The 13,174-nt window shown below is 39.0% G+C and overlaps 1 protein-coding gene across 1 annotated transcript in view; it reads right to left on the bottom strand.

Moving 5' to 3' along the window:
* Positions 1-5,567: 5,567 nt before the first annotated feature.
* Positions 5,568-13,174, bottom strand: part of MSH2 (mutS homolog 2) — a 74,738-nt gene continuing 67,131 nt past the window's right edge. The window contains exons 13-16 of the mRNA XM_044263894.1: positions 12,848-13,052; positions 11,105-11,352; positions 7,791-7,966; positions 5,568-6,013 (exon numbers count right to left, since the gene is read on the bottom strand). Coding sequence (XP_044119829.1) covers positions 5,843-6,013; positions 7,791-7,966; positions 11,105-11,352; positions 12,848-13,052 — 800 coding nt within the window. The 3' untranslated portion in view covers positions 5,568-5,842. The remainder of the gene's footprint in view (positions 6,014-7,790; positions 7,967-11,104; positions 11,353-12,847; positions 13,053-13,174) is intronic.

Genomic DNA, 13,174 nt, shown 5'->3' with positions numbered 1-13,174 from the left:
CTAGGAACAGATTAAGAGCAGACTGACTGAGAGTCGCTCGGGCTATTCCCCAGAGGCTTGATCAAACATTCCCAGCTCAAGAAAGGACATTTATAACCTCCAAGTCAAGTGATCAGAACATCTGAGTGCACCGGCTTCAGTGTCCTGCTAGCAAGGCCGCTGACTTCTTATTTTATTCCCCCATTTTGCAGGCTTCTGGCCAACCCTCTCATTTCATTTCAGCCTAATCTTTTGTCCAGAGTACAGTGCAATCACTTGATTAGATGGCAGCATTTGGTGATGGGTAAGCATCTGAAAGAAAGTAGGAGCTTCTTAGCTGCCCAGTGTCCCCAGGCTAATAAGCCCTAGATGGCGGCCAATGGGCAGCCGGGCCTTCGCAGATGGAGCCCTCTTGCTGTGTCCCCAGCTGCCACGAGAAGCCTTCCACAGGAGTGGCGGCTTCCACCCCAGAATTAGAAATGCCTCACATCTGCAGCACACCTCCCTCGATTTTCCTTAACTCCTGTTCCTTTGCCTACACCACTCATTTTGACACTAAATAATATTTAGAAAGATTAAATTTATCACCAGTGTGCCTTTCAGATCCCTAACTATATTTTAAGTATCTAAATGGAAAAGGGGAAAAAAAGCACAGATTTTGGAACACGCTCCTGGGGCACAAATCCTCATTCTGCCACTTCCTGGCTGTGTGACCCGGCCAAGTCCCTGAACCTCTGAGGCCCGGTGTCCTTGTCTGTGGAGCACAGACGGTGCCTACCTCTATGAGCTTTTGGTGGAAGCAGCACAGGACCCTGTCGTTTCAGATACCCACCAAGTATTTAATGTTGCCAAATTCTTCACCCAGGTTAAAATACTCAGGATTCATTGTGGAAAGTCATTTTCATGATGTGGCTGGGTCACACAATGTTTAATAATAAAATATCACATTAAAATTGATACTAAATAGGAAGTCCTGATCATTATGTGAAGAAAAGATGGAGAAAATAAAAATACATCTTGCTGGATGGACAATGCATACTGAAATTTCAGATTGGTGGCTGAACTGAAAATAGACACACTGTCCTAGATTTAACTATGCTTAATTTGGCTTTAAGCTATTTCCATTCAAGATTATTTGTAAAATTAAACTGACTGCTAGTTATAAGTGTCACCAAGATTCTAGGAAATAAACACAATAGTAATAGTGTGATGATATAGGTTGACTGCTATGGTTAAACGTACTGGTTGGTTTTGAACACCAAGGGATTCATAGCTATTGTTCTTTTGTTAGAGCTAATGAATTGTCCACTGACAGAATTTTCCTTTCCTCCTCAATTTAACTGTTTAAGGGAGTTTATAATTTCTTTTTACCTCTTTGAAGTGAATCGAAGGCAACAGCAGTGTGGTCTTCTGTTCACCAAGTCTAGAAATAAGATCAGGATGGTCCAGTGACAGCAGCCCAACATCCCATATTGTTCGAGCCATTGCTGAACTTCCCACAGAGCTGGATGAAAGATGTGTGTGGGCACTTCTGTTGGACAAACCACAAGCCAAAGCAAAAATATGCTAACATACATTGAATTTGGACCATGTTCTGAATGTTGTCTGACACCATGAAACATTGCTTCCAGGGAAGTGGGGAAGCTGCTGTGTCAAAGGCAAGGCGAGGTCTCCCCATTTCCCTCTGCAGAGGGAGGAAGGCATTGCTACAAGTGACGAGACGCTTCCTACAAGGGACTACTTTCTCTGTGACAGTGAGCATGGCCGCACAGTGTCCACAGACAGCTGAAGGACACATGGATAAATCCGATGCAGAATTAAGAGAAAGCTGCAGCTCTATCAAGGGAAGTAGAGTGGGGAGAATATCAGGCAGAAAACTATTACTTTAATTTAGGCCTAAATTAAAACTTCCAGTTTTAGCCTCAAACCGTGTGCATCACTCTGGGCATTTTCACATCGGCCACACCCAATACCTTCCCCACTCCCCACAAAAAGACACTGCACCCGGGAAGGCAGTGTTAGATTTCCTTACAAAATCCCTTTTACTCATTTGTTCCTCTTCAGAAGCTGATTAACAGTGTTTAATTTATTTCAGACCAGGAACCAGTTTTTCTTCTGATGTTCGGCGTACCATTCTGATCAACAGAATGTAACTAACAAGCTTAAAGAGCCACTCAATACTGAATCAGCAGCTCATACCATATGCTGTGGGTAAAAACATACTTCCCAAAAAAGCTAAATGCAGAAAGACCAAGGATAGAAGATGCATTTAATACTTAAGAAGTCTAACAGGATGTGCTTAGTATGTGGAACACTGAGATTTTAAGGGGAAAAAGTTATTCTTTAAATATATCTATCCTAAAACATCTTTCTTCTGTTCTGTTACAATTTTTATCTCAAAACAGTATTTTAAGGGAAGAAAATTAATTACAAAAACAACTGCATCTTGGATGAATCCTTAGTGCTAACTTTAAAAAAAATGCAAAAACCATGTATCTTCTCAGAAACGTGGTTATGTGGCCCACAGACTTCATGGTAACAGTATGGTTAAGTTCTAAATCTTGGAAAGTAACTATTTGACTTTACTCTGGTAATATCCAAGTTCATGTTTAAGGGAAGAAAACCCAAATCACATTATAATTAAAATTTTTAAATGCAATGGTCTTTTGCTTTATATCCACCATTCCAAAAGAAGGGAGACTCACTGAAGGCCTGGTTGCTTCATTAGCATATTCATGTAAGAAGCCTAGCTTAGGTCTGAAATATCTTGAAGGGCTCCATTATGTGTTTTTCATTTTCAAAAACATCTTACAACTAAACACTAAATCTCTCTGAGAGAAATGAAAGCCGCCTGATTCATCAGAGCTTGATAGATTACGTTTTCTTAGCATCAACACCCCCTCCCCGTTTCTTATAGGGCTAACAACTAAAACTGTGGGCGATTTCCGTTTTATGCAGGCTTTTGTGTAGCAATCTAAAAACACTCTTTCCCGGCTAAGTAAGGGATGAAATATTTCACTGGAATTTTAAAAATTGCTTTTTGAATGATATGACAGTCTTCCACTTGGAAGTGACTAAACGATTTTGTCACCAATAAAAATTTCCACATTTAACTTTTTTCTAAGTTTACATTCTTCTCAAGCTTTTGGTATCCAGAAAAGAAATGATACAGAACTCAGCCTAAACTGTTGATGATGAAAAAGAGCACAGTAAATTAAAATAAGCATTTTTATTAAAGGGCCCATTGGGTCTTAAATTTTCATTTGCTCTCCTAACAAACAATGGCAGTTTAACAGTAACTATAAAATAGCACCTGCACATCTACCACCCTGGTTGGAAGACAGAATGCTGTAGCACTCTGGAAGCCTCCTAGGGGCCGCCTCCCCCTCAGCACCCCAGTCTCCAGAGACAACCACTCTGCTGACTTCCATATTCCATGTTCTTTAGTCTCATCCCCTATGAATGCACCACCAAACAGTATTTACCTACTATTCAACTATGAATGAGTGGGGAGAAAACTATTATTCCTTTTTCTCATTCTTTTTGCTTATTGTTAAGATTCCATCCAGGATGTTTTGTATAGCTGTAGTTCATTTCCATAGCTGGGTTGTTTCCAGCTAGGGACGATCACAAATATTCTTGCATGCTCATCGTAGTACAACACATCCAAGCATTTCTAGAGCACGGACCTAGGAGAAACTGCTTGGTCCTATGCGTGTTTTCACCATACTAGATATTCCCACCAGCAGTGTTGTCATGTCACATCCTCACCAACAGTCGGCACTGTCGCACTTTAAATGACTGTCCGTCTGGGGGGAGGGTGGGGTGACCCGGCCTAGTTTTCATTTTCATTTTTCTAAATGGTGATCAAAGACCTTTTCATGCGTATGGACCATTTAGATTTCTCTTGGGTAAAGTCCCTAACTTTTTTTGAACCAAGTTTTATGGAGATATAATTCATACAATGCACCCACTTCAAGTGTACAACTCAATGGCTTCTGGTATACTCAGGGTGCAACCATCACCAGTTTTAGAACATATTCATTTCAAAAAGAAAGTTCAGCTATCACATCACCACCCTAGCTACCCATTTTCTGCACATCAGCCATGTGCAACTGCTAAACTACTCTTTTTATATTCCGGACTCTCATATTAACGGAATCATACCATAAACTCTTATACCTGGCTTCATCACCATGTCCATCCATGCTCATCCAAGTTGTAGCATGTAGTAGTCTTTCATTCCTTTTGTGGCAAAATAACATTCAACTGTATAGGTATCCCGCATTTTGCATGTTCCTTAATTCATCCACTGACCTTGGGGTGCTTCCACTTTTTGGTTATTGTGAATAATCCTGCTATGAATTTTTGTGAGCAAGTTTTATGTGGATAAGTCTCTCTTGGATATATACCTAAGGGATGGAAATGCTGAGTCATATGGTAACTCTGAGAAAATGCCAGGCTATTTTCTGAAGTGACTATACCAACTACATTTCTCAGTGTATGAGAACTTCAATTCCTCCACATCCTCATCAGTACTTGTTAACCAACTTTTGATTTTAGGTGTTCTAATGGGTGTGAAGTGGTAGCCCACTGTGGTTGTCATTTGTATCTCCCTGATGGTATCCCGTATCCTTTCACGTGCTTACTGGCCCTGTGTACATCTTCCTTGGAAAAGGATCTCTTCCGACCCTCTGACTTTTAAATGAATTGTCTTTTTGTTACTGAAATGTATTTACTAAGACTCTTAAAGACCACTTTCTTTGTAACTGTATAGTAGTTCTTTATATATCCTGGTAATAAATCTTTTGGTATCTTATGTATTACCAATATATTCTCCCATCGCAGATCTAGTCTTTTCATTTTGTGGTGCCCTTTAATGAAAAGAAACACTTAGTTTCAATATAGCTGAGTGGATGGTGTTGTGACTTAGCACATCCTTTCCAAAGCCAAGGCTATCATGAAAATATATTTCCCTGTATTATTTTCTTTAGAACTGCAGAACTAAACATTAAAAGCTTTGCAGTTCATATTGCAAAGTATAAGTATGTAAGTTTATACAGCTTATACATTTAGGTCAAAAATTCACTGGAGTTCATTTTTATATATGGAGCAGGGCTCCAATTTCATTTTGTTCTTATCTGGATACCTCATCATCCCATCACTATTTATTGGAAAGATGGTCCTCCCCACCCATATTCAGCAGGGTTAACCATTCCAACTCTTTCCTATAAAATAAGAGAAGTAGACTAAATCAGCATTCCCAATCTGAAAGGTTTTATTAGAATGCAGATTTCTAAGTGTCCCCACAGAGGGATGTGGGAGAATGGCACACAGGGTGGAGGATCATACACACTCCAGGTTTATAATAAATTCCTTGGCTAATGTATATCCAGTCAACCTGGCTCCTGCCAATAAACAGACACTGTGGAAATTATTTAATAAACAGACCAATGGAAATGATTTCCATGGTTCCTTCTAGCTTTAGGAAGCTTTAGTTTTGCAAAGTCTTTGGGTATAACTTGCTTTTCCCATACCATTTTGCAAGAAACATGTATACAAGTTCTATTACAAAGAAATACAACGCATTTCAAATTCCACAAACTACATGACTTTATTTGTAAAATTCAACACACTGCCTACTGCCCGTGCCCATTTAAGTATCCCTCAGCTACAGCTCTCATTCTTCGAAAATAAAGATCCTTGACAATATACTCAAAGTATTACTAAATATTTTATTAAGTTGATATCCCATGGGTCTCAAATTGCCAGCACTATGAAAACAGGGTTAGTATAAAACAATACAAAAGTGTTCTAGACAACAGCTTATCAGTATTCTCTTTACTCCTTTGGTGGGATTTTCTCATGTAGTAACTTTGGTTCGTGAAATGATTTCATTTACAAAACTATTATTCTTTGCTACTACCTCAGCTTTCAGCTGTTTTAACTTCATTGTGATGTTTTCTTCCGACATTTCAGTAAAAGGCACTTGCTTCACCTTGGATAAAAACTCCTGAATAATTTTTTCACCTTGCTGAAAGATATATGAATGCTCCATTAGTCTTTAAAATGTCTTTTTAAAAAGTCAAAATAAATTGTAATCAATTGTTCCTATAACACACCACCCAATAGTCAAAGAACATTCTTTACATTGTGAGGTGAACTATCCAATATACAGAAAGCCCTTATTTGACTGTTATTTCTCCAAAGCAAGTCATTAAAGGATATTTATAAATACATTTTCAGCTGCTAATGAAAAGGGACTCAATATTTTAGTAGTCCCCCAATCCCTCACCTTTCATTATTGATATATAAACTTAATCTTCTGGGAAAAAAAGAATTCAAGGTTTATAAATACTATAAGGCATAAACAGTCACTGAAAATTCAGTACTCAAATATGGACAGAATTTTTAAATTACTATTTTACTGGCCAATCATTGGCATTCTAAAGAGCATGGCCATTACTTGCCATGTGACCATGGGGAAATTACTTAACCCACATTCCTCATTCACAACAAGGGGATGATAGTATTTTCAACATCACAGGGCTCCTGGGAGAAATGGAGAGTGAATGTGTGTGCCTGGAATTACATAGAACAGTGCCTGGGAAAGGGTAAGTGTTGTGTAAATGTTTATCATCACGTATGAAGCAGAACTAAAAGCCTGCTTTTCATACCGGGAGCTAGTTGGTAGTAAGTACCTTAAGGGTTGACAGGTAGATATCCCAAATGGTAAGGTAAAGAAGATATATTTCTCTATTAAATAACAAATGCACTCTTTCAAATAAAGACAGATTCTAGACTGAACATCGATAGTTATACATCTCCTTTAAAGTTTTTTTCAAAAAACTTCACAATTTATTTAGTATTTTTTTGTACAATGTAATTAATGTTATCAAAAGTAGATGGTTTCTGCTCTATTTAGAAATTAGGGATTACATAAAAGAGCCTACCTAACCCCAGACCACCAACAGCTGTGGTGCTGATAATAACACTCTACCGCAACCTCCCTAACTTAAACTAGTAACAAGATATAACACATTTCTCCTGCCTATCTAAGGACAAAAGACAAAACTATACCTTTTAAGCTTAAAAATCATATACGATCATCTATTATGATCAACCATTATCTATCCTTCAAGTAAAAAACTCACTGGTAAAAGCTAAAATCATGACAAGAAGTATATGCTGCTGGGACCCAGCAGTGAATTAATTTTATTTTCATTATTGCAGAGAATTACCCTCTACTTTAAAAAAAATATGTTGAGCATAAGCTGTACCTTTCTGTACATCTAAATTTCACTCATCACTCAGAGAAGGCCTAACTTAAGATATACTTCTCCCATGAGAAGTGAAACATCCTGCCCAAAAAGAGCTGTCCAGAGTAAACATGTCATATACTGCATGACTCTCCTTAACATGTTCCGTAATATCTTCCCAACCAGATTCTAGACAAATGGAACGCAGGAACTGTTTCTTTCTTATTCCCTTAACTAAGCAATTAACTGAGTAAATATACCATTAACTGACTTGACCTATTTGTTTATGAAGTAATCAAAAAAGTGCCTGGACATCTGTAACTCCTTTGAATTACTTTAAACCTAGACTAACGTTCCTGTCCTCCTACGTTTTAAATGTGGTACTTACATGCTCTCTTTTTGTCAGAAATCAAAATGATACAGATGAAGTCTTTGCAATGCAAAGAAATCAAAGTGAAAGGCAACAATGAATGATCAAGTAAGTATTAACATCACTTGGGACCTGATGGATCTAACACAGGGTTAAATAATTACAAACACAATATGACAAACCTCTCTTTCCAGATAGCACCTCTTTGCTGCTGGTTCCGTATCATCATATCCTTGTGATTCTCCAATATTCTGAAACTCCTCTAGTTCCAGAGCTTTCTGTCTAGCACACTCTATTACATGCCTAGGGAAATTTGCAAGCTCTGCAACGTGAATCCCAAAACTTTGATCACAGACACCTACAAGAAATTTGGGAGGTGTGAGGAGCAGGCAGAAAGAGAAAACAACTGATGTAAATAGAACTTATCCATCTCACTTTGTCATTTGGAAACTTAATTTTGTATTTCAAATACATTAGCCGAATGTTTCAGAGTAACTTAGATGAAGGAATTTTAATAAGTCTTTAGTGGAAAGTAACGCACACAGTGTTTTTTTTGTTTTGTTTTGTTTTTTTTAAGATTTTATTTATTTATTTGACAGAGAGAAATCACAAGTAGATGGAGAGGCAGGCAGAGAGAGAGAGAGGGAAGCAGGCTCTCCGCTGAGCAGAGAGCCCGATGTGGGACTCGATCCCAGGACTCTGAGATCATGACCCGAGCCGAAGGCAGCGGCTTAACCCACTGAGCCACCCAGACGCCCCCGCACACAGTGTTTTATCTTATCCTTGACAAATGCAGTGGGAAAAATAAAAATATCCAAAAAAAAAAATATTGATAGTGATTCCTCAGAGGTCTGGACAAATATCAGAATCTGAAGAAAAATGAACTCAACTGTCCCTCTGACGTTTTCCCATTTCATAAGGGAGGAATTAAAGTATGAAGAAAAAAACAAGATAAATGTGTGTCACTAATAAAGAGCATTTAACTCAAAATATACGGCTTATTACTGAACAGTCCATTCTCTAGATCTGCCTACATCATTTTCTAGATAGACTTCAGGAAATTGGCTTGATAAATAAATTTAAAATACTGGTCTTAGAAAAGTTACGTACCATTCTTACGTAATCTTTCTTTCTTTTTTTTTTTTTTTAAAGATTTTATTTATGACAGAGAGAGACCGCAAGAAGGAACACAAGCACAGAGGAACTGGAGACGGAAAAGCAGGCTCCCCGCTGAACAGGGGGCCCGATATGGGGCTTAATCCCAGGACCCTGGGAGCATGACCTGAGCCGAAGGCAGATGCTTAACAACTGAGCCACCCAGGCACCCCCCGTTCTTACATAATCTTATTCTGATTCTGAACTACTGCAAACACATGACAATGTAATTTTGGACCCAAATTATTAGTAAATTTTATAGACTAGGTAGCTTATCTTCATCCCTGTTTACAGAAAATAAATGGAATCATAACATTCCTTCCAGATGTTTAATACAAGTGATGCTTACAGAGTTATCATGGAGCTTCCACTTTTGCCTCAACTACGTATCAACTGTAAAAATTTTTTTGGCCTAGTTATATAGCCCATGCATTCTGGGGCTGGATACTCCACACAACTAAGAGAAACAAACAAAAACAAAACAGAAGCAAACGTCTGATAAACAGCCATAGTGATGCATAGACACATCACTATTTTCTCCTTGGGTTAACTGGTCTTTCAAAACTCTGAACCCAGGGGAGCCTGGGTGGCTCAGTTGGTTAAGAGTCTGACTTTGGCTCAGGTCATGATCCCGGGGTCCTGGATCAAGCCCCTCACTGGGCTCCCTGCTCATTGAGGAGTCTGCTTCTCCCTCTTCCTGCTGCTTGTGCTCTCTCTCACTCCCTCTGTGTCAAATTAAAAATAAAATTTTGAGCCACCTGGGTGGCTCAGCTGATTAAGCATCCAACCCTTGGTTTCGGCTCAGGTCATGATGGGGCAGGTGGGGCTGTGAGATGGAGCCTCACAGCATGCTTCAGGCTCAGGGGGGAGTCTGCCTGAAGATTCTCTCCCTCTGGGGCGCCTGAGTGGCTCAGTGGGTTAGTCTTCGGCTCAGGACATGGTCCCAGGGTCCTGGGATCAAGCCCCGCATCCAGCTCTCTGCTCAGCAGGGAGCCTGCTTCCCTCTCTCTCTCTCTGCCTGCCTCTCTGCCTACTTGTGATCTCTGTCAGATAAATAAATTAAATCTTAAAAAAAAAAAAAAGATTCTCTCCCTCTGCCCCTCCCCACCCTCTTGCATGTTCATGCTCGGTCTCTCTAATAAATCAAATTCTGAACCCATTTATCATACAAAACACAAAACAAAAAGCAAAACTTCAACTTCATGCTAAATGCCAGGTCCAACTAAAAGTATCTGTATCTTATTTTATTTTTTATTATTTTATTTATTTGACAGAAAATAGGAAAGCTCAAGCAGGGTGAGCGGCCCTAAAAGTATCAACAATAATGTGAACAGAGTAAGTCAAAAGGATTCCCACTGAAGCATAAGAACAAAGGATAAAAGAACCAAAAATATTTTTGTACTTGTATCAACCAACTGATGCAGTAAAAATGTGTTCTTGGAAAATCAGATAGCTATCTGAAAAAGCTATTCCAATGACTGGTGAAACGCTTAGGCAGCACAAACTTTACAGCACATTAATCTCATCAACTTGGTAAATCTCATTAGCTGCCACACCCACAAAATGACACTTTTCTGAAAGGACAGAATGCCTACAAGTCATTCCCTATGTGAGAACTACTAACAATTTCAGGATCTGTGGAAATCCTATCTTTAAATGAACCTGTTTGTGGGGCGACTGGGCAGCTCAGTGGGTTGAAGCCTCTGCCTTTGGCTCATAAAACCTTTAAAAAAATAAATAAATGAACCTGTTTGTGTAATACACCATTAAAATTCCAATGAAGTAATTATAATATGTGGTTTCTTAAACAGTAACAGCGCCCTAGAACTTCAAAGCTTATTATTGTCACTATCTACTTTGACAAGAAATCAGGCTGCCATGAGGTACAAAACCTTCTGTGGTAATGTTGAAGAGTATGGGTTATTCTTTGTATAACTGTCATCCTACTGTGAGACACAGAAATATAATGCACCTTGTCCTTGTACCCAGATTATGAATTAAGGACACGTGGGAGGGGTTAAGCCTCTTCCTTTGGCTCAGGTCATGATCTCAGGGTCCTGGCATCAAGGCCAGCATCGGGCTCTCTGCTCAGCAGGGAGCCTGCTTCCCCCACCGCCCCCACTCCCACCCCACCGTCTCTGCCTTTCTGCCTACTTGTGATCTCTGTCAAATGAGTAAAATCAATCTTAAAAAAAAATTTTTTTTAATTAAAAAAAAAAGTAAACGTGTTCTGACAAACATGAATAATTCACTCAGAATAAGGCAATGGTTCATGAGGTCATGGGTAGAAATTTCCCACTGCCACACCTGAATTTACAGTATACCAGTGGTATACACTCACCTTTCTTCACCTGATAAAGCATAGTTAAGGTTTCTTCAGTAGTTAGTGCTGTGACATGTAGATTATTAACAGTTGGTATGTGATTGGCCAAGGCAGTAAGTTCATGAAAATGTGTTGCAAACATACAAAAAGCACCAATCTTTGTCGCAATGTACTCTGATATAGCCCACGCTAATCCAAATCCATCATATGTAGAGGTTCCTCTTCCCAATTCATCTATGATTATTAAAGAATCTTTGGTTGCAGACCTGAAACACACAATTACATGAAAATCGCCCATGATACAATATGTGACAATGAAAATAAACAAAATTAAGACAATACAATGGGAAAGATGTGCCACAAAACCCAGATTATCTTCATATATAAAAAATTCAATAGTCATTTAAAAGAATAATATGGGCATGGTCATAAACAAGTGATGGAGAAATATTTTTTGTAAAAATTACCAATCTCACAAATAAAAGAATTTCGAATCATCTATCATTCATTTATTGCCAATCAAACCAGCCCAGACTTTACCAATACCACATGAAGATAGGTCAAGGGTGTCATGTTAAGGATGTGCAGCTGGTGGTCATGTAAACAGGCACGCTGGCTGCAGCCCTACCAATCAGATATTAGCATTCTTCCTTTTCTCTTCTTTAAGCGAATGTAAGGAGGGGAATTTTTTTTTTCCTCAATTAAGAGAATTAAGTGGCTCCACACCCAGCATGGAGCCCAGTATGGGGCTTGAACTCATGACTGTTAAGTCAAGACATGAGCTGAGATCAAGAGTTGCACATTTATCTGACTGAGCCATCCAGGAGCCCCAAGAATGCAACAGTTCTTCATGTGCATATCCTTCATTTATTTTCCTGTGAATTTCCACTGACATCTTTTTTTTTTTTTTTAAAGATTTTATTTATTTATTTATGAGAGAGAGAGGGAGAGAGAGCGAGCACAGGCAGACAGAGAGGCAGGCAGAGGCAGAGGGAGAAGCAGGCTCTCTGCCGAGCAAGGAGCCCGATGTGGGACTCGATCCCAGGATGCTGGGATCATGACCTGAGCTGAAGGCAGCCGCCCAACCAACTGAGCCACCCAGGTGTCCCTCCACTGACATCTTTTGCTTATTTCTTTAAGTTATGAATATAGCTTGCTGACCAATTACTATACCAACTCTTTGTACTGTTTCTGTACTTCCCCACAAACAAAAAATGAGCAGTAATTTACTAGGGATCTACTATATGTCTTGTGCTTTAGAAGACACCAAGAAATGAAAGGCATAGCTTCTTTGCCTTTAAAGAAGCGCCTTAAAAATGAAATAAGGAAAAGAGATTTCAGTAACCTCTAAAATAAAAAACCAAATATATTACAGGCATGTCAAAGAGTTCAAAGAAATACCCATGACCTGAAGCTTAATTGATAAGGGAAGTCATCAGAGAAGTAGAATTTCTGTCACTAAGACCTTTAAAGACTGGAAAGGACATGGGTAAACATTCCAGATATTGTGAACAGTTTAAGCAAGAGCATGGCAGTGGTGGGGGTTATAAGGTGAAAAACTACCAGAAACCTTAAGACAAATGAAAAATCAAAGTTATGAATTACTCTTTTAGGACAATATGAAGTGTATAAAGTTCACAAGAAAACTATTAAACTGGATCTGGAACTATTAAACTGATGTTTTATATATGAATATGCAAATGTACATCACAGGACAGGGATATTCATTTCCATTTTGAGGGGACTGGGAAAATCACTCACCTGAGAATAGAAGCAGTTTCTAGCATTTCAGCCATGAATGTGGAGACTCCTTTCAACTGACTGTCGCCAGCCCCTACGCGGGCCAGGATGCAGTCCACAATGGATATTTCCGCTGACTCACACGGCACAAAACACCCAATCTGGGCCATGAGAACTACCACCCCAGTTTGGCGAATATAAGTGGATTTACCTCCCATATTGGGGCCTTTAAAATAAATTACATCAAAAAGCAAGATTATTAATTTATTTCTGCCACTAATCACACATTTATGACTAATCACCTGGTTGCATGGATATGGCATATAAGCAGCAGAACCATCAACTGCC

The sequence above is a fragment of the Neovison vison genome, chromosome 8 (genome assembly GCF_020171115.1).
Source record: "Neovison vison isolate M4711 chromosome 8, ASM_NN_V1, whole genome shotgun sequence".
NCBI classification, from domain to species: Eukaryota; Metazoa; Chordata; class Mammalia; order Carnivora; family Mustelidae; genus Neogale; species Neogale vison.
This window is presented reverse-complemented; position numbering and strand designations above follow the sequence as displayed.